Source organism: Vanessa tameamea, chromosome 31 (assembly GCF_037043105.1).
Source record: "Vanessa tameamea isolate UH-Manoa-2023 chromosome 31, ilVanTame1 primary haplotype, whole genome shotgun sequence".
In the NCBI taxonomy this organism is placed as follows: domain Eukaryota; kingdom Metazoa; phylum Arthropoda; class Insecta; order Lepidoptera; family Nymphalidae; genus Vanessa; species Vanessa tameamea.
Genome location: NC_087339.1, coordinates 4,904,523 through 4,927,207, shown reverse-complemented (window position 1 = coordinate 4,927,207; position 22,685 = coordinate 4,904,523). Strand labels below are relative to the sequence as shown.

The following is a 22,685-nucleotide window of genomic DNA, read 5'->3' as shown; positions in this document are numbered from 1 at the left end:
ACAAGACAATAACTTTATATCGATAATAACATAAGGCTAGACGCCTAGTGCCCTTGTGTGTGTGTGTGTCCTGGGCACAAGCGAGTTGCACACACCACTTCACAAATGATGTCATAAATAAACAGTGAGTTTAAAGTTAGAATAAAAACAATAGTGTCCGTTCATACATTCCAACGGTTTATAAAGTATTCATTACATACCAGCGGCGCTTACAATCACAGAGCAGCACATAAACACATTCAATAATATCGTCAAAACAAAAACAATTAATGGTTCTCGACAGAATCTACACTACGACCGGTGGTGGCTTCACGTTTAGTCTAATTTAAATGTAACGCAGCCGTTCATAATTAAGAGTCTATTGGATAAATATATATTTTAACATTTGCTCTGAAACCGATGATTCCGATACTTTATTTGAGGGATGTTATGGACTGTGATTTCGGATTATCCGATTGTTACGGATAGGTTAAGTTTATATTGTTTAGTAAATACAATTAGCTACTCTTCTTTAAGTATAACACGATGCAAAAACAAAGTCATTATAAATATATTTTTTATCGTAGCACCATAACATCCCGGGTTCATTCCAATGGCAGGACTAGTATATAGCCCATGGTATTCATTATGGATTCGTATGAAAATTGTGTTTTGAATTAATCGATTAATCAAGAACTGGTCCCGGTGTAGTAATTAGCAAAATATTATTAGCACAATCGTATGAAAACTTAAATCGAAGGTTCGTTTATGTGAACTCCTCCTGCCATCGGAACAAAGTATAAGGGCGAGGGTTCCCCATCTACCTTCGTATACATTAAATAACATAGCAGCTACTAAACACAATCTCGTACAAAGTTAGAAACTTACTGACTATCAGAGCGATCGCATTCGATCGCTTCCAGCTGTCCGAGTAGTAACGTTTTATTATTGAATATAAATCCTACAGCTGAGCATTCGTTACTTCGAGACGTCATTAAAGCTTCACATCAATATAATATCGATTAAAACAGATCATTATTATTGCTTATCATTAAAGGAATTACCCGCTAGAGGTAATTCGAAGGCACATTTGAACAGAACGAACGAACATCGATCTCCAGTTCGGTCAGACGGCGGGCGCTCTGTTGACCAATTTTCCGTTCTCGAGCTGCACGTGGAGCGCCCCGGGCGGCTTGGCCGGCTCGGCCGGCTCGCACCGGGCGGCGCCGTCGCCGACCCGCCTCCGGCTCCTGCACACGGCGTCCTTCAGGCGGTCCCACACGAGCGGGTCGTCGGCGCGCACGTACGTGTTCATGGCCACGTAGGCGCGCAGCTCCGGGTCGAGCCCGTCGGCCAGCGCGGCCGGGTCGGCGCCGGCGTCGGCCTCGGCGTCGGCCAGCAGCAGCACCAGCACGCGCTGCCGCCCGTGCGCCGCGCGGAACTCCATGCGCGCCCAGGGGGAGGCGGCGAAGTGCCGCGACAGCACGATGATGGTGTAGCGCGACTGCTCCACCGAGCGCGCGATCTGCGCCGGGATCCAGTCGCCCACCACCCAGTCGCGGTAGTGCACGCACAGGCGCAGCGCCGCCCGCCCGCTCTCCAGGTTCGGCAGCAGGCGCTTCATGACGAACTCCTCGTCCTGGTGCGCGAACGAGACGAACGCGTCGTACGGCTCGCCGTCGGTCTCCCTCGCCCAGTACAGCCCGTACTTGCGGAGCAGGATCCGGATCTCCGTCGAGTACCTGTAGGCGATCGCGGTGCAGACGGCCAGCACGAGGCCCAGGGCCGCCAGCGCGGCGCCGAGGACGGCCGCGTCCCTCGCGGCGCACAGCTGGCCGACGGCGACGTTCGCCACGAGCACCCCGCTCGAGCAAGTCACGTCCTCGTAGTCGGCGATGCGTGTCCTGTACGCGTTCAGTGCGACGACGTCGCTCCTCGCCTCGCAGGAGCAGTCGAAGGGATTGCTCCTGAGGTACAGGGTGCAGTTGCGTTCGAACAAGTCGATCGGGGCCGCAGTCAGCGCGTTGTCGGTCAGATTCAGCGCGACCGACGTCGCCGTCGGCGGCCGAGTGAGGTTCAACGACGACAGGTCGACGAGCGTCACGCGTTGCGGTAGATCCGATATGTCTACTGCGCGTTTCAGTTTTATGTACGTAGAGTGGACCCCGTGAGGGAGGGGGGGGTAGTCCTCCGGGATGCTGCTGCAGGACATTTCGATGCGAGACTTGTCCGGGCGTATCGTGCACGAGTCGCAGTCGCTCGAGTTAGCGGGTCGGTTAGCTCCCGTTATGAGATCGCCGGTGGAGCAGTTCACTTCGCACGTTAAGTCTTCCGCCTTCAAATCCATCAACCTGACCCCCCTCAGCGCGGTGGGTCGCGAGCACTGTGACTTGCTGATCTTTATGGTCGCCATTCTGCGTCCGCTCTTGTAGTTGCTTATGAAGTGATACAGCTCGCAGTCGCAGCGGTACGGGTTGTAGTCCATCATGAACGTGGGCACGTCCGAGTTCGGCGTGTTGACGTTCGGCCGGAACTGTTCTATGTTGTTGTGTCGGAAGTCTACGGTCACGTTTGTCGGGAAGTCCATGTCCACGTCCTGAAATCAAACGTATATTTATTTAATATCATGTATTCAAATATTATAAGGACTTTACTCGGTGGGAGGGCTTCGTGCAAGCCCGTCTGGGTAGGTACCAAACTACCGAACCCAGGATACTCGTGTTCCGTTTTGAAGGGTGAGAGTCACTACAGACACAAGGGATTTAATTTAGTTCACAAGGTTGGTCCCGCATTGACGAAGTAAGATATGGTCAAAATTTCAAAAAGCGCCACCAACCTTGGGAACTGTGATGTTATATCCCTCGTGTCTGTAGTTACACTGGCTCACTCACCCTTCAAGCCGGAGCACAACAATACTAAATATTGCCGCTTGACGGTAGAATATCTGACGAGTGGGTGGTACCACCAAGTATATATCTCATCAATAAACGTTATAAACAAACCGTCAACGTAGTAAAGTTGTTATAGGACAGATCGAGGTCCGTCAAGTGGAACATCCGCGTCCAGTCCTCGCACACGAGCGACACGCGGTTGCGGCTCAGGTCCAGGCGCCGCAGCTGCGTGAGCCGGTGGAAGGGGGACGAGTGCACCGCGATGTGGGGGGAGGGCTCCAGGTCGTCCAGCGCGTACGAGGGCTGCGAGTAGTACGCGATGCTGTTCACCTGTTTCGATATCGTCATATTGTTGCGAGCGAACGACAGCGACTGAAAAGGGTGAGATTGGCTTTAAACGTTTGGCCTGAAAAAGATTAGTGCGGTTAAACGAATAGATCGTCGTGGGTTCGCGGAGAAATGGCGTTTGGCATCGGAATGACGTAACATCTGCCGGGAGTCACTAGTGTTGACACAAAAGACTCACCTCTAAATTGGGTGTGAATTCAAACACAGCTTGGCTTAAGTACTCGATTCGATTTCCGGCCAGAGACAGCTCCGTCAGGCTGCTCAGCCCGTTGAACACGAAGCTGAAACAGAATTCATTATCTATTTATACACACATTACGTTACACAGGTACATATTTACATAAGTACAGCATATAAAATAGTAGCTGCGTCGCCATGACGATTCAAAAGTACTTTTAAGTTAAGTTTACTTGAATAAAGTATATTTAGATTTACCTTTACTCCTCCTGCCGTTGGATTGGACTACTTAGAATTAAAAAAATAAAATATCGTACAAAACTCACTTGGACAACTTCTTGACCGAATTATCGCTGAGATCGAGCTCTTTCAAGCTTTTGAGGTCAGCGAAGAGACCGTCGGGCAGGCTCTCCAAGCCATTCCGCTGCAGCTCCAACTTCACCAACGAATCTTGCTCGACAAAAACGTCCGCCGGAAGCTCGCTGATCGAATTGTTACTTAAATTCAACACACGCAACTTTTGCTCCGAGAATATACCGCTTGGCAATGCTTTGATTTTATTTCCCTTCAACGACAGCGTCTTCAGGTTCGTCGTGTTCGCGAACAAGTCGGCGGGCAGCGCCGCTATGGAACTCTTCTCGAGTTTCAGGTTATAGAGGGAGGGCAGGTTGGACAAGCTCCGGTCGTCCAGTTCCAATGTTTCCTTGTTGTCGAATATTAAAATCTGTAATAATAATTTAAATAAGGTGCGCGCCAGGCGGCCTGGCACATGGGGCTCCGATTTGACAAAACCTTTGCGGACTAGATAGCCCACAATTCTGAAAGATAGACTCGAGAAAATCTCCATTTGTTTGGACCCCAAATAAATGGGTGTGATGCGACAGACGGACACGCCGACAGGTAGGTTGTGTAGCCGAGGCTTTGTTTTGGGCCGATGGGCCACCTGTTGGTAAGGGGTCATCACCATAACGTCTATAAGCAGTGACGCTGTCGGAAACTTTAACTATTACCATTCCTTACATCGCCAATACAAACCCATCTCGGGAACCGAGATTATGTCTCTAACTGCTACGTCATGCTGTTTGGTGGTGGGATATCCGATGAGTGGGTGGTACCTACACAGACCTTGCCCTAATGCCTTAATAGTATTTCGTCTCCATGCTGTCGACCGTTGAGGAGATTCTTTATATCTAAACCCGGGTATACAATCAGGTCACGCCTGTGGTCACGCACAAGAACCAACTTGTTAAATATCAAATATATAAGGAACGCGATATAATTTATCTTAAAAGTTATTTTTAATATGATCAAAGCCCCGTTGTAAGGAGTTACTAATTTTCTCATTCAATCCTCCACTTCAGCTTAAAGCTCGTGTTTGGAGTGGGGACGACCGTAGCCCAAGGTACCAGGACCGCCTTGCGACTCCTTACATCGCCAGGCGACCCGTAACCCATTCCGCTATTGGCACCTAATAACGCTTAATTCGACCGACACAATCTAACGCAGGGCATCAAATAACCCTCGTTACCTCTTTCAATTCCTTCAAGCCGCTGAACACATCCTCCGACAGGCGGAGCAACCTGTTCACATACAAGTCGACTCGTCCGACGTGCGGCGAGTACCGGAACAGCCCCCCCGGCAGGTGGGATATGAGATTCACGTTCAAACTGAGATTCACCAGATGCGCGAGACCTGAAAGTCAATGGCACTTCATTTTAGGTCTTTGTCTGTTCTCAGGTAAGTTCGTTCGAACCGATTTTTATATTTCTCTTTGCATTTTTTTCAGAATTTTGGCGTTCATGCTGGACGAAAGCCCCATAGTACGCCTATCGAGCCGAGCTCCATCCCATCGGTCTCCCATGAGACCGGAAGTCTGTGGCGCCGTCATCGACTCTCGTCTATCGATCGTTAGTCGAGAGTGCTCGTCTACTTTTTACTATTAAAGTCACTCTGGCGGAACGTCGGAAACGTCGGAAAACGTCGTTTCGTTTCAATTTTTAATAAATAAAAATAAGAAATACTTTATGATCAAAAGTCACATATGGCGTCCCACAGGGTAGTGTCTCAGGGCCTACAACGTTTCTGATCTACAATAATGACCTCTGTAATTTACACACATACACACGCACGCACGCACGTACGCACGCACGCACGCATACATCACACTCGCCTCGCATAAACACACATGCCCTTTTCAATAATTATTAATTTCAATTATATTTATTTTTATTTTATTTACTTAAGTAAAAATTAGTTTATTATTTAGTTGCTTACAGCACGTGATGTTATGCGCGTGTGTGCGTCCCGCTCACTGGAGGCCCGACCGAAGCGCTAAACAACGATGAACTGATCTGTAACGACCTACGAATACGCACTGACCTTCAAACGCATCGACGTCGACGGACGCGATCCGGTTCCCCCAGAGCAGCAGCGATTGCACGCGCGGAGTGTTTTTAAACGCTCCCTTCGGCAACGACTTCAGATTCCCATCGGCCAGTTCCAACGTCACCAGCTCTGGTAGTACATATTCTTCCTGTTCCGGTTTCAGCACGAGTGACCCCCCCTTCATGGAGAAACTCTTAAGCGCCGGTAGAAGTGACAAGGCCTTGTACGGGACTTCTGTTATGTTTTCATCTGTAGTAGAAAATGTATGCATAGATTAAAAATACAATGATTGGTGGTAAGGCTTCGCACAGGCACGTCTGGGTGGGCACCACCCACTTACCGTATATGCTACCCCGAGCAGAAATACTTAGTATTATTGGGTACCCATTCGATACCCAGTACAATTACAAAGTATCTTTGTCCACAAGGTACGAAGCGCAATGGTGATATCATGGTTAATATTTCTCACAGCGCCAATGTCCATGGACGGTGGTGACCACTTAATACCAGATAGCCCATTTGCCTGCTGTTAGTTTTGGCAACGTTTGCTTCGAAAGCGCTCTAGACAGACCATTTTCTCTCAGACTTCTAATCATTTACGAGATATCGTTGACGGCAACCAATGTCAAGGAAGACCAGCCAACTCATCATGATCATCATCAGCCAACTACGCAGGACATATCATACGTGTACAAGGGTGTGCGAACCCAGGACCGGGAATCTGCGGTCTTATACACTAGACCAACGACATTACCCTGTGGGTATCTCAAAACAGCAAAATATTAACACATTACAACACATCTGATACCATAAACTAAAAACCGAATTCCGATTTTACTCGGAACCGGAAAAAAATACCCAAAACAAAGGTCATTATAATGTTCGTCGAGGAAGGGACAGCCAATAGTTCTTATCTTTAAACCAATTACGGAGACCAGATGACTTGAATAGAATTATACGACTCGAGATAAAGAGGTCGCTCCTTATCGGAGCTGTAATTAATTTATCATTTCAAAACACGCGAGGAATTAATTAAATATTAAGCTGCACAGCGTGTCTGGGTGTTTGTTTCATCCTTCCTTCGGTATTCGTTTCTATAACAATATCCGACAGCTCATGTCAAAGAAACATCGGCAAGGCATATTACTCAATACAAGTTACGTGACTTCCGGGCAGGTTTAAAAAAGTAATTGTTGTTTACTGACATACTCTGTACTTAAAATGAAAAGGGTAATTACTGAGTTTCTCGCCGGTTCCTCTCGGTAGAATCTACTTTCCGAACCGGTGGTAGATTTACATTTAATCCGACACAAACGGCTTTCATGAGTCGACTTCAATAATAAATATTTTGATTTTGATTTGGAACGTAAACAGCTCATTAAAATCCGCACACTTTTGATGCTGGTTGTACTATAATATAGTATATTTTGTGGGGGGCGGTGTTTAGTTAGTGGTAGGGCTCCAACCGCCTGGGTAGTGCTACCAAGTCATCAGATATTTTAACCAAACAGCAATACTCAGTATTGTTGTGTTCCGGTTTGAAGGGAGAGTGAGCCAGGGTACAGGGACAAGGGAGCACACCACGGCTCCCAAGGCTGGTGGCACACGTGCGATGGGAGGAGTAGATATGGACTATTCGACTACTCACCGACGTCATACATTCTAAACTTCGTCGTATTCAAGCCCTGCACGTGGAGAGGTTCTAGCTCCGCCCCGACTTCTTGGAGTTTCATCAGCGACGTTCCAGCGGCGCCGACCACGCTGAGAGGGCACGCGAGACTCTCGGAGGAGAGGCCACAGGTCTCTATGCTCATGAAGCTGAGCTGCCTGCTCGCGTCCCTTACGATGTACTTGTCTACGTATTGCTTCGCTTCTTGGATCTCGTCGCAAACGAGCGTGCTGTTCTGCAATTGTATTAATACTTGTTTCATTATCAGTGAAACTGTTTTTACGCCCGACGTGTAGGATCGTGTAACGTATTTAGTGTGTCTGTTTGTGGCATCGTAGTTCTTAAACTGATAAGTCAATTGTTGGCCCCGATTATTTGTCTGAAAGGTGAATTGGTCGAAAATGTTCTGAGCTAAGATCAAAAATCAGCTGTTTTGCTTACAAATTTTATGTACCTACAAATCTTATTTGGACTATCAATAAAAAAAAATGTATCAGAACAGTTTAGCCGTCCTCGAAATGCGTTTACCAACGAAAAATGTTGCATTTTTATTTATATAGATAACGAAGAACCCTTTATCGTATTACAGATTTGAGTCAAATTCACGAAATTTGTCTTAAGCTTGGCGACGGAAATGTGTTTAAATTAATGATGTCCTCCTGAACGATTACGGGCGCGACATTTAAAGTCAAAAATCTTTATTCGATATGAAAGCGTTACAGTCGCGTATTGACAGTCTAAAATCTACCACCGGCTCGGAAATTAACCCCTCGGACCCGAGAAGAACCGGCGAAAGAAACTCGGCGGGATATAAGTTTTTTTTTAATTTTATTTTCACAAGTATATATTTCATGTTTTCATGTACAATAATAATAAACACACTTCCATTATTTGAGACGGCCCGGAGGCGATCATCTCATTCCCAAGGTGTGCCATCAACTAGAAAGTCATTACTGTTATAATATCCTTTAGCACACAAACGCTCTTTAACGATTCTTTTGAATTTTACAATTGAATATTTTGGAACGTTTTCTGGGATCCTGTTGTAAAAACGTATACTTTGCCCCAATAAAGAGTTACTAACCCTGTGTAATCGGGTACTCGGAATAACAAGTTTATTCTTGTTCCTAGTATTAATAGAACGTACGTCGCAATTTCTGGACAAAACATTTATGTTTTCGCGTACATACATAACATTATCCAAAGCAAATTGAGAAGCGACAGTCATTATTTTAATTTCTTTAAATTTACATCTTAACGAATCTTTTGGGCCCAGGTTATAGATTGCATGAACAGCCCTCTTCTGCAATACGAAAATTGTATTAATATCAGCTGCACTACCCCAGAGCAGGATGCCATAAGACATTATACCGTGGAAATAACTAAAATCCGTTCGGTAGTGTGAATTGATCGCGTACAGACGCGGTGCGAGGACTTAATTTTATACAGCTAGCACAGTGACAGGATGCCAACCTTTTCGCAGACGATCTTCAATATAGTAGCCGCTCTATCCACGTACAGCGTCAAGTTGCCGCTGGGCAGGGTGCAGCTGAGGATCAGTTGTCCCGCGCCCTCTTCGGCGACGCAGCCTCGCTCCGGCCCGCCCCAGTAGTTACTTGCCAAATCGAAGAGGCTCCTGTGGGAGAGGGGACGATTCAACTTATTCGAAACGTCCTTTACTGCGCATGCATTTTTTGAAATTATTTATATTTTATTGAAAATTGAATAAACGTTCACAATCTATTACAATTGCGCGAAATAGATTATAATCTAACGGTATTTGCAATTTTACGGTGAAATAATATGGCGGATGCCGGGGAGGCGGGGGACACATAACGTTCAAGCAATCAGCGCGCGAGATGCATTCCGTTCTACACCAGTTCACAATTTGCCCCATCCCCATCGATAGATTACAATATAACGAAAAATAATGCGTTAAATTGCAATCATATTTCACGGTTCACAATATTTCGACAGTTTACAATCTGACGAGATAGATTGTAATCTAACGATGTTTGTAATCTTACGGTGACACGCATCATTTTTGGGGTTTAGCTAAAGAAAAAAAGGACCCTCATAAGATCACTTAGTTGTTAAGACGCATTTTCTCCGGAACGCGGAGAAGTATAAACTTGGAAATATAATCTCTAAGTCCACACAGACAAAAGGCATGGCCGTTTATGCATCGCTCCCCATACATTCGCAAACGAAACCAAAACCTATACGGTACTTCCCGTTGAGCGATATCTTGTGTACATCAGTCTGTTTGTCTATCAGTCTCGTACGGAACCCGAAATCGCACGACTCGCACTTGCCCAATTTTTTTATTCTACCGACTTTGCTGAATTTGCAAATCAATCAGCGGCGCTGACGCAAAACAATTTCTATATCGTCCACGGGCAGGCGGACGGGGGAGCGGATCGCGTGTACGCACATCTGGTGGTCGGCCGCCGCCGCCGCCGCCGCCGCCGCCGCCGCGATGAACAGGAACAGCCATGCCGTCATCTCGCATCACCGTCTGGTCCTTAGCATCTCTGCAACAAAATAAAATCAACGCTGTGGAATAGGAAACAAGAAAACGAGACACGGTGACACACATCAAATACAATAAAAAAACTCGCCTTTTTGTCGCACGAGTTAGTTTTTTTACAATACAGGTAGATAGGTGGGCGGGCAAATGGGCCACCTGATGGTAAGCGGTCACCACCGCCCATACATACATATTGCCGCTGTGAGAAATATTAACCACACTTTACATCGCCTACTAAGAACTAAGATATTACGTCCCTTCTGCCTGGAGTTACACTGACTCATTCGCTGTTCGGCGATAGAATACGATGACGGGGTGGTGCCTGCAGAGACGGGCTTGCACAGAGCCCCACCACCACGAAAGAGATGCACATAAAAGGCGTGCAGTTATCTATTTCGAGCGACCTGACACTTAGCTGGCACAGCGAGCAACTTTGTAGTTGTCATGTCTCAGGAAAAATGCTTCTCATACTCGAAACGAGACTTGAGGAGTGAAAACGTGATACCGCATAAGCGGGTAAGAATATCACGTAACCTGAATTCTTACCGACACCACGTGAAGCCGGGACGGCGAGCTAGTCTCCAACAAACGCCACAACACGTTTGGTTCTAAAAATATTTTTTATCTTTGAAAATAATAAAATAAATACTGTCTGGGTTTTACCCAGCACAAAAGTTATCTACGCGTGTCATAAAAAATATTATCTCGCGTGGACATAAACTGTCTACATCCTAACTAATATTATAAACGCGAAAGTTTGTTTGTTCGTTAAACATTTATCGTTTTTTTTTTTTGGAACGAAGTTAACGCTGTACATTACGTATTAACTGACAGACGCAATGAAATAAATTAACGTCCGAGATTTCAATGACAAGAAATGAAATTGTTATTCAAAATCCCTCGCGAATTAAAACAATGTCAAAAAAAATAAGTTTAAATACTTAATATTATATCAAAACTTACAACAAGATACAGTCAGAAAGATACAGTCAGAAAGATACAGTCAGAAAGAGCAAAAGAGGGGGAGGTCGCGCGGAGGGGACGCTACGCGTTTTCCTTACGTACCCATCGATGCCATTTCACTCCACTATGAGCAATAACTTTTGTTTACGTAGACAAGATGCCTCACGATGTTTTATATACACCGGGTTGGCCATCGACTCCACTCCACCTGATGGCAAGTGGAGTCCAAACGCGAAGACGGACAGACAGGGCAGTACAGTCAGGGTACAATGAACTGCACTAGTCGCCCTCGTCATGTTAACCCGCAAGATGCTTCATCACGCCTCGTTTGAAGGAACCCAGGTTATAGGAGGGGGACACGTGTGCTTGGAGAATGAAGGCAGCATTCAAATATTCAAGGTATCGGGCGCGGCCCGCCTGTGTGATAGTGGTCGTGGTGTCCAACCCCCCACAAATCTTATTATACGTATATTGTCAAATTGACAAACCTACTAAACGTAGACAATTTATTAAGTTCTTATTAAATCTTCTAAACAATAAAATCAATAATTTATAAAAAAAAATTAAACCTACTTCAATATTAGAAACGGGTAGTGAATTAAAAATAAAAAAGATTCGTCTAAGACAGCTAATTCAGAACACACGCCGACAATTTTTTTAGGTCGGTGCCAGCACTGGCAGCCGCAGACGCGTGTTAATATTAAGTATTCATATTTGTTATTTATAAATACATTTTTATTTTATGTTTGTCCTGTGCTTGCTGGCACCGCTGGCTACCCATATCTCTGAAACTACTGGACCGATTTCAATGAAACTTACACTGTTCCCTAAGTTGCAGTGTACCTAACTTAAATTAAAAACGATCATTTCGATACGACTTTTAGCTTTCGAGAAATTCGTTGGTTAAACATACAAAGATGCACTCACGAAATTAAGCACACGTGCTTTGAAGTCTAAATGGATCACCATATTCAAACATTCAATGTTAACAATGTTACAAACATACATGTTAAAAATAGACCTCTAACGTCGTTCAGTTTTCAAAATTAAGCTCTTTCTCGTCGAATAATTTATTTGGATTGAGCACCACTTCACGGCCACGCCGAGCGCCATGAGTACGGCGGGTGTGTTTCAATCTAGACAGCGAAGTGCGAACAATAACATTTAAGATCTTTAGCAACTAAACTCGCGACTTTGCGATAAACACGGCGATGTATGTAAGAATTATAAATAATAATGTTTTACTCGATACGCAGTTCAAAAAATATATCCGAAAATAAATTTTCCCGCCATGACGAGTATCTGTCAACGTTCGTGTTACCAGATTAAAAATACAATATTATAATGTTTACCAGACAAAGTGACAGATACTCGTCTGTAATATACAGATAATAATAATTAACTTTTATAATATTTAACACAAAGTAATACACTCTAATAGAGTCTACACTGCGAAAATTATCGCTATGAGTGCGGCCTGAGAACCAACTCTACTAACTGTAACTTTCCCGTAATCGAATCGAAGCGTAATCGTACAAACGATCCAGTTGCGATTCGATCGAAGTTGGATAGGGACTTGCCCCCAGGGCATCAACTCGGAATTGTTAGTCAAAAACGCGAGGCCTCTACGTGCAACACGTCACGGCCTCCGAATAAGCCCGATCTTTGGTACATCTCGGCTGTACGAGCTGATGTATTTATGTTTTACGATCAGTATTCATAAGCTATTCCGGTCTTCGTTTTCGATAAGTATTATACTAAAATTAATCCACACACTAACCGACTACGTGGACATTTAGAGGGTTCTGTATTGCTATAACTTTGAGTTGTGGTCTAGTGATCTTTCGTGTTATCAATAAAAATAATATATATACTAATAAATACGAAAGTAGCTCCGTCTGTCCGTTACATCACGACTACACACTGAACCAATTTTGATGAAATTTGACAAGAACCAAGCTTGAACCCCGGGGAAGGACACGGGCTGCCAATTAGGACCTGAAGCCGACGACACAAGACGCGGGTGAAAATAATAATAGTAAACAAATTCGAAACACACATTCATATAAGTTTTCCTATAGCGACGCGCCCCGGCTTCGCCCGGGTGCAATGCCGATACTAAATATACTACAGAATGTCTTACAACATTCACAGTTTTGCAGTCTTTAGACAATACAAACCACTATGTCCCTGCTTTTTAAATCTGTAACATCTTTGAAAATATTCATTTAAATTACACGCTGTAAAGGCCATATTGATCTATATTAAACGCACAATGTATTTAAGGTACTTAATTGGATAAGTATTAATGCTGTATTGCTTAAAATCGCTTCGAAAATAAGCCATTATTTCTCGTAAATAGTAAAGCATATAAAATGGTTATTGTGGGTGATCCCTAACAAATAGACATATACCATCGCGGACTTTTTTAAGGCGTAGTACATTATTTTGATCGATCTGTCGGGTTCAGCCAGCGTTTGCAATGTATGCGTACAAACGTGTTCATTTACTACATCTCATTAGAAGACTCTAAAACTATCAGTGTTTATCTACTATATTATGGTATTTTGCGTAGTTGTAAAGACCTAAACAGACACAGGGACAGACAGACAGCAGGAAGCGACTTTGTTCTATACTATGTAGTGATATGCAAGGGATCTCCGAATCTATAGGTCTCTTGGTAAGATTGACTAGAAATAAAGCATGGTTCCTTTCGGAAAGTAAAAGCTCACTAACAATAAAATCGCATTTCGAGCAATGAGCGATTACTTGTATACAAAAGTATGACAATGACATAACGAACACATTCTCGCACAAGGCTGGAGACAGCTACGTCATAAATTGTCTATTGAAATACTTCTCAAACCAACTCAGGTTTTTTCGTAATCGATAGAATTAAACGGAGACGGCGCCGTCGCACTTGTTTCGCCATTAAAATACATCTCAATTAATTCGTTTGTTAATTTCATCATCCCATCTGGTATTTTAGGTGACTTCAATATCTGATTTAATCAGCCTTATTGTATAAATACAGAAATGTGTCCGTCTGTCCGTTTGCACGTCACGGCCAAACCTTAAATCACGACATAGAAATTGTCTGGCACCTACACAAGGGCATAAAAGCGATAATCGCCTCCAGGCCGTCTCAAATAACGAAAATATTTTTATTATGATTGTACATGAAAACATGAAATATATACTTGTGAAAATAAAATAAAAAAAAAACATATCCCGCTGAGTTTCTTTCGCCGGTCCTTCTCAGGTCCGAGATGTTAATTTCCGAGCCGCCGGTAAATCTCCCACTGCTGGGCAAACCTCACCCTTTTGAGAAGGTTTAGAGGTTAGTCCACCACTCTGCACAAATCGGGTTGATGGATACACATGTGGCAGAATTATACACATGAATATTCCGCGGTGTTTGCCCTCGTTTGAAACAGCAATCTTCGCTCAAGATGTACGCTCTAACCACTGGACCAACTCGGGATTTATAAATAGAAACATAACAATATTATAATATCGATGTATAATATGTGTTCCAACGGATATCTGATATTGACGTGTGCGGACCGCAATTTTTTATCAACAAACAAACATTTATCTACGCAATAACATTTACCGTAAACAGAACATCTGTACTTGCTGAGGTGACCACCGACGAAATGGCAGCGAGGACAAGTCTGTCCGGCTTCCTTTAGTTACAATTCTTGAACATGTACATGAGAATCTTGTGTATGTACATGTACGGTGAATGACCGTACATTCGCGTCAACTCAGCTCATAGCAACTCATAAAGTTGTACGGTGTTCCACACAACTTTCAATGATATAAGAAATAATATAATTGATAAAACTGTTTATTGATTAAATAAAATATGATAATAAATGCTAATGAGTCCACACACCTGCGAGACTATATGTGAACTAACTAATTGCTTAAGATAGTAATTAATATAAATAGTTTTGTTGCTGAGTTGACGCGAATGTGCGGTCATTCACCGTACAGTACATACTTTTCGTACACTATAATATTATTATATTATACATACAATTTAAGTAATAACCTGAGATTTTCTCAAGCTAAACAATTTCAATACTAAATAGTTCAACTTAGACTAGTTTAAGTTATCACGTCTATCGGGCGCCCGACACGCACGCGTATTTATTTATTTATTTATTTATATATTTACTAAAGAATTTGAAATTTGTACGTATACATTTTGTTCTTTAATATCAAAATAAGTATTTTTTTGTTTAGACACGATGAGTTACAGTAATCGTGATGTACATTGTAATATTTTTAAGTCTTATAAAATTAGATACTTTGTATATCACGTTGGCTTCCCAAGTAAGTAAATAAACGTGTCCTGTGAAAGCTGAACATTTGGTAACCCTATTAACATCTCAAAGTGACTTCGCAGAAAATGATAAATTGTTTTTTTTTTATATTGGCGTTCATCATATTGACATATAGTCGTAGGTGACTCGGTGATTATCTTTAACGTTTTGTGAGTTATCTAACTATAAACATTTGTTAAACGACTAAACACGAGGCCGCGTATTCATCCATCATACAATGATCAAATGGGAAAAACTTATCTAAAAACATCATTTTATTGAATATAAATAATAATAAATAATATTATTACAAACGGGGAAGTGAGTCTATCTGTACAATTGTTATACCATAAAGGATATAGATGCCGAGAAGAGCGACGGCCCAGTGGTTAGAACGCGTGCATCTTAATCGATGATTACGGGTTCAAACCCAGACAAGCACCACTGAAGTTTCATGGGCTTATTTTGTGTTTATAATTCATCTCGCGCTCGGCGGTGAAGGAAAACATCGTGAGGAAACCTGCATGTGTATAATTTCAACGAAATTCTGCCACATGTGTGTCCACCGACCCCCATGTGAGCAGCGCGGCGCGATGTGCTCCAAACCTCCTCAAAGGGAGAAGCCTTAGCCCAGCTGTGGGAAATTTACAGACTGTTAATGTGGTGGACATAGGCTTTATAGAGGAAGACCAACCCCTAACGCGAACAAACCAACTAGTATCAAATAAATAGATTTTCGAAGCTTTTATATAGAAAAAATTATGTCTATCCAAATCCAATTCGTGTAACCAATGTATAACTCCAAAAGGCAATTTCATTCGAACCGATTCAACGTGTACATTTTCAACTCCTTACGATAAGAAGTGTCGAACTAACGTTGCAGTTAAACAAAAGCTTTTATAAAGCAAGCTCGCTTTACTTCAATATAGGGTTTTGTTCAAGATCGTCAGAGTAGGTGATCACCTATTATCGAAGCGTCACGATCGCACGCGCAAGCGATCCTCTGACGTCCTTCGAAGAGACGGAGTGGATACGCTGATTTGTATTGGGTATTTCAATGCACTCAGCACCGGCAAATCACGACCCCCTCCCCTCTAAATGGGAGGAAACTTGTTTTACTGGCGAAAAAAATTGATCATCTTCTCTACTGTAAATTGTACCAACGTTTATGGTAAACGTATCGGTCAAACGTCGAAGTCTATTAAAATCAAAACCGATATAAGTCGTACTGACGTCGATTCGTATGTGTGTGCATGTGTGTGTGACAAATCACTACAACCGCACATATGCAAATAGTGACTCAAACGTAAAACAATATCTCATCTGACGGCGTCAAAAGGGCAGTCGATACAAATCAAAATATACTTCATTCGAGTACATTTTACAAGCACTTTTGAATCGTCATTTTGCAGAACTATATTAAAGCTACCACCGGAAACTCAGTACTAACTCATTTTCACCATTCAAAATACAAGGTTCTGTAAGACACCCGTAGTTGGTTGGAACGAAGTTGCTTTCGATGTATACTATGTACTAAATAAGACAATAAAAATATATTAAAAATCCCATTAGAAAGAGAGGGATAGATCGCCCGGAGCATCCCCCGCCCCCAGCGTAACATGGCGCTTTTTCCTCACATGACGCGTATAAGAACTTCGTTCCAAATGAAGAGTTTTTGGTGCGAAATCCGCTATCGTACGTTACACTGCTGACACTCGATGGCCGCTAAGACAACATACTATATTCTATGTCACTCCCCAATAACATATACGTGAAGATATATGTATGTATGTGTTCGAGTGCACATACGAGTACGAATGCACGCACCGCGCGGGTATCCGTTGCATCCGTTATGTGCGTATTGTGTTCGCGCTATGTTTACTCTCAAAACATATACTATGTCAATGAATTACAACGAAATTTTATAACAACTTTGTTACCATTGCTCAATAATAATAATTATTATTTTTATCGCGTCGGTGGGCGGACATCGGACATACGAATGTATCTATTTAAGCATATGATCGTTTCTATGTTAAATGTATTTGTGATATTGTGTTGTTTGCTGACGATACTTCACTGATTTTTAAGAGAAAAAAACTGACTACGACGGTGTAGACGCTGCATTATCACAGATACACGATTGGTTCAAATTAATTTAGTTTTGAATGCTCAAAAAACAAAATGTGTAGTTTTTAGCGTACTTTTGTTAGAAGGAAAAAATATAATATATCTTTAAACGGTGGCCGTCTTGAGGTAGCCGATACTACGGTGTATTCAGGAATCGCATTGGCTTCGAGACTTCAGTGGAGTCCTCATTTATCGTTCCCGACAGGAACACTCATCACCGCAAACGCGGTTAGGACGATTCAAAAATGCTTGTAAAAGTCTACTTGAACAAAGTATATTTTGATTTTGATGTTAAGGGGTCACCGTTGCCATTCTAAGGTCTATACATTGGCGCCATTAGAAATATTAACCATTCATTACTTCGCCAATGCGCCACCAACCTTGCGAACTAAGACGTTGCTTCCCTTGTGCCTGTAGTTACACTGGCTGGTACCCAGTACTTGCTTGCACAGAGTCCTACCACCAAGTAACCGGACGGTAAGTGATCACCACTCCATAGGCGCCATATGATTTTTTAATTATTTCTTTCATCGCCAATGCGCTACCAACCTTGGACCAACACCAAGTACATTTAATTCGTAACAACCAATTCAATTTAATTGCTTCAAAAGACAATCGTTGTTAAGTTATTTATGTACTTGTATTATTAAATACATTACACAGAGTTTAAATCAGGTGTCCGATTAATAACACGCTGATTAGTCCGTTGTTTGTCTGGCCAACAAACTTTGCAATCGATTTGAAACAACCAAACGAATCTATAGCTAGACAGGTACCAAGTGGGGGTTTTCAATCAAATCAAATCAAAATCAGTTTATTCATATTTAAATACTACCACCGTTTCGGAAAGCAGCCTCCAGCGAGAAGAAACGGCAAGAAACTCGCATAGTTGCTCTTTTCAAATAAACAGATTTACAATGCTGTTTTTTACAATAGTAACTGTCCTTTAATGGGACCCGAGCCTAAATCCAGGCGTTTTTTTTCTAAAAAGTATTAGTTTAATGAATAATAAGATTTATTTATTAATATTAAATTAATAAACTTTTTAAATTTCGTAAATGGTAAATTGGTTACATTTCCCGGTATCTTATTATATATGCGTATACCATTGCCCAAAAACGTTTCCTGTAAGTAGGGGTTACAAGTTTATTCTTATTTCTTGTATTAATACCATTGGCTTAAGTGAGGCCTCTTTTAGCCGAGTCGTTTCTTACCTATTTTAGTGATATAATAATTAGGCGTAAGTAAATACTGAAACGACTACGGGATTTGCACATTTCCGGTAACTTATATCAAACTAGGTACTAGCCTACTAGGTGCTTCCTAGTCAACGACGAGTGCCGCTTTATGTGGGGGAAACGCTATAACAGTTTGTATTGTATTGTATTGTATTGTATGTAGTCTGACGTTTATCGCAGCGGAGTCTTACCCGCGAGGTGCGCCAAAAGATGTCTCATTTTATATAAAAACTAGCGACCCGCCCCGGCATCGCACGGTTGCAATGCTAATACTAAATATACTACAGAATGTCTTACAACGTTCACAGTTTTTCAGACATTAGACAATACAAACCGCTATGTCCCTGCGTTTTAAATCTGTAATATCTTCGAAAATATTCATTTAGATTACGTGCTGTAAGGGCCACATTGATCTATATTAAATGCACAATGTATTTACTTAATTGGATAAGGGTTAATGCTGTATTGCTTAAAATCGCTTCGAAAATAAGCCATTATTTCTCGTAAATAGTTAAGGATATAAAATGGTTACTGCGGGTTATCCCAAAGGGATAGACATACATCATCGCAAACTTCTTTGACTCACAACTCTTCTGTAGTACATTATTTTGATCCATCTCGTAGGGTTCAGCCAGCGTTTGCAATGTAAGCTCAAATAATGTGTTTATTTACGACATCACTTTAGAAACCTCTAAAATAATCAGTGTTTCTCTAGTATATTGTGCATGTATTATACATATAAACCAAAGTATAAAAAAGGATTATACTTTGTAACGATAGGATAGAATAGGCTTCATGACGAGTGCCCGACGCAGTTCGAGAAGCAACGATCTCCATCACTTTAAGACGAAAACACGCCGCCCACGCTATAATATCTATTGATAAATAACAGCAATTCATTTACGGTGAACGCTGCCAAATTATGGAATTCCCTGCCTTTTTTTTAAATGAGTTTGCTGTTGGCCCTAATGACATCTACGTTACTGCTCAGGGAGGCGAGTTAAATTACTCAAACCTAGGCGTTGGGAGCCCACTTAGGAGCTCAGAGTACGCAAATCCTTGGGGTGCCTCCTGTGAGGCCCGACCTCGGAAGGGAGAAATGACGTGTACGAGCGTCGACGACTCGAAATGAAAGAGGGACCTTGACCTCGCCGGCGGGGTCGCTGCGTGTATTGTGTTTTACCTAGTAGTTTGTTGTCGGCAATGCGTCTATTCTAAGGGCTATACTTGCTCGCCTCTAATACGTGTCGCATGAAATTGAACACACAGCAGACTGCCCGTCCAAATTGATCACTATTGAAAGAGTTTATACAAGAAAAACCAATAAATTAGTAGGAAGTGAAGTAAATCCAAGCAGACATTTTATTTAATACAATAAATTATTATAATAATCCCATACTAATATTTTAAATGCAAAAGAAATTCTATGTGTTACCTCTTCATTGACGATGCAGGGATATGATTAGAAACTCTTACGGCGCCATCGTCTATGGCCGATGGTATCCTTTACCCGCCCGCCTGTCAATGTCATATAAAAACCACCGAGCTACGAACCATGGGACGGAGCTATGTTCGCCGCTACGTACTAATAACATGAGTATCTTCTATTGAATGCGATGGAAAAAAATTTCATAACGACTTTCAACTATTTATGTTATTTAAATTACTGTTGAGGAAAAACCGCATTGATAATAACACATTACGCATCAAATGACTATCATCATATTAATTTTATCAGAAATATTAATTGAAAACACAAACACACATTTTTAATATACATGGAATAAAACCTATCTAAGAGGGCTCTCAATCAATATTTCAAATATATTTTATTCAAGTAAACTTTACAGTAAAACATTTTTAAAATGAATATTTTCACTTAACCTCCATTTCGGAAAACAGCCTTCAGTGAGAAGAGAATGCAGAAAACTCGCTTAGTTGCTCTTTGAAATAATCAGATTTACAATGATATTAGTATTAATAATTATTATTTTCACCATTTAATTTAAAGCAAGCCCTAACAAAAAGTTATTTAAAAAGCCAAAAATTTTGAAGTCAATGACGCTCAAGATTTATTAAGTCATCTAATGGTGTACAGACATTTAAAATGTATAATGGAACAGAAATACACACATACATGAATCCTGAACACAAACACTCTTTCTTGAGTAGTTGTGTATAACGTTAGGTTTGGGTTTTTTCATTTGAAAAACTCTAAGGAGGCCGGTGTCTGGAAGAGGACACTCCTGCGCCTTCAATATTCCAGTGTGTGTTTGCAATATTTTTCATCCTCAATAGATTTGATGAAACATTTTAATGTACTTATTAGTTGATGACTTCCAGAATTTATTTTAGGATTCACCATATATTTTTTTCGGATTTCTCAATAACAAGACATACAATTCTTAATGTACGGCTCAGCTCACCTTTATGTATATTTTGTATACAATATTTTTGAAAAGTTCTTATACACAGCTAACAGGGACTGGCAGAATCATCACTTAAGGAAAAAGCGTTATGTCCAGGCGACCTTTCCTTCTCTTTTTAGTGGCCTTTTTTTATTTTGCATACATGGTTTTATATGTTAACACTTAAACAAATTTTTTGTTATTGTTTTTATTGAGATGGAATTTTTAATAAGAATTTTATGTCTTGTGATTTCTTACGATAAATCTCTTTTTTATTCATCATATAATTATTTCTTATTGGTTAAAAGTAATCTTGGGTTAATAATCTTATTTCATATACCCAAAAGCCGGGACGGCCACCTTGTTATCATAATGAACTTGCATTGCTTATTTAGTAATAACACAGTGTGTACGACATATATTATACATACATATATTGTACACAACTTTATAAGCATTCAAACTATAACAAAACAAAAAAAAACAAATTAACAGAATCCTCCCCGTTTCTTAAAAGGTTTTTTTTTGGTTGGTGGACAATAGACATGGAGAAGAATTTCATTCAACAAATACAGTTTCTTTAAATGCTGCCTCTCAGCTCCCAGCATAAGATGAATTGTACAGTTAATTTAAGCACATGAAAGCACAGTGCTATCAGCCTGAATTTAAATAAACAATCTTCGGTTTACTTATTTGTTACAATAAAAACTATTCTAAGCTATATAAAATGAATCATTTTTATCATTGTTGATAATATTCTGAATTAGTTATACTTTAATTAAAATATATTTCGTCTTAATTTTGACAAACAATTATTTAGTTTAGAAATGTTGAGGAAATATAAATTACAGGGGCGATGTATGAATGATGTTTTTATGATCAAAAAAATAATTCGAGCTCTGTATCGTGTTTTATACAACTTGTTTTTTTTTTTTTTTTGGTGTAATATTCGGCAAGTGTTAAATCTTTAACATCCAGAGACAATGACATTTCTGAACGATGCTGCTATAGTCTAAGGTCAACATCTTTCTGAATAAAATTTGTAATAAACAGTATCGCAACAATTAAAGTCACCACATACCTTTAATTCAAGTTAACAATCCTATATTAAGTACACACAAACACTTATTATAAATCACACTTCACTATTAAAACATACACGTAAACAAATAAACAAAAATAGCTCCAAATAGTGCTATGAATAAAATACGTCTAACATGATGGCCGCCAAAATTGACACTGGTCGGTGTGGCCACGTCCTGTTTTTATATCTGCCGAAATATATATGTCCTTCATTTTTTTTTAATTAATATATTTAAATAATATAATTTATAACTTTTTGCTTAATAATTATGAGATCGTACTGATTTATTTTATGTACCAACGGATTTTTTCCAAAATATACATCTTTATAAGTAAAATTATTATTTATTACTGATACAGTATTGTAAAGAATAATAACGAAATACAATTTAATGACCTATTAATACGTGATACAATCAATTTAGAAAGAGTGTTTGTGCAAATGACATGATAAAAGTGAAAATTATTAATTAAATTATTTTTTGGATGTCGCGTTATCGTGACTCATTTTCGTTTCAATGAGATTCAAATCACAAAAAAATTTCACTTT

General features: G+C 40.9%; 1 protein-coding gene across 1 annotated transcript; it reads right to left on the bottom strand.

The window, feature by feature from the left end:
* Positions 1–435: 435 nt before the first annotated feature.
* On the bottom strand, positions 436–22,280 carry LOC113404259 (protein toll-like). The gene is made up of 10 exons (XM_026645117.2): positions 22,134–22,280; positions 9,884–9,983; positions 8,923–9,085; positions 7,429–7,684; positions 5,775–6,029; positions 4,924–5,087; positions 3,722–4,119; positions 3,397–3,499; positions 2,982–3,242; positions 436–2,575 (listed from the first exon to the last, which is right to left on the bottom strand). Exons 2-10 carry the CDS (start codon positions 9,952–9,954, stop codon positions 1,106–1,108), a joined length of 3,141 nt encoding a protein of 1,046 aa, XP_026500902.2. The 5' UTR covers positions 9,955–9,983; positions 22,134–22,280; the 3' UTR covers positions 436–1,105.
* Between the last annotated feature and the right edge of the window lie 405 nt (positions 22,281–22,685).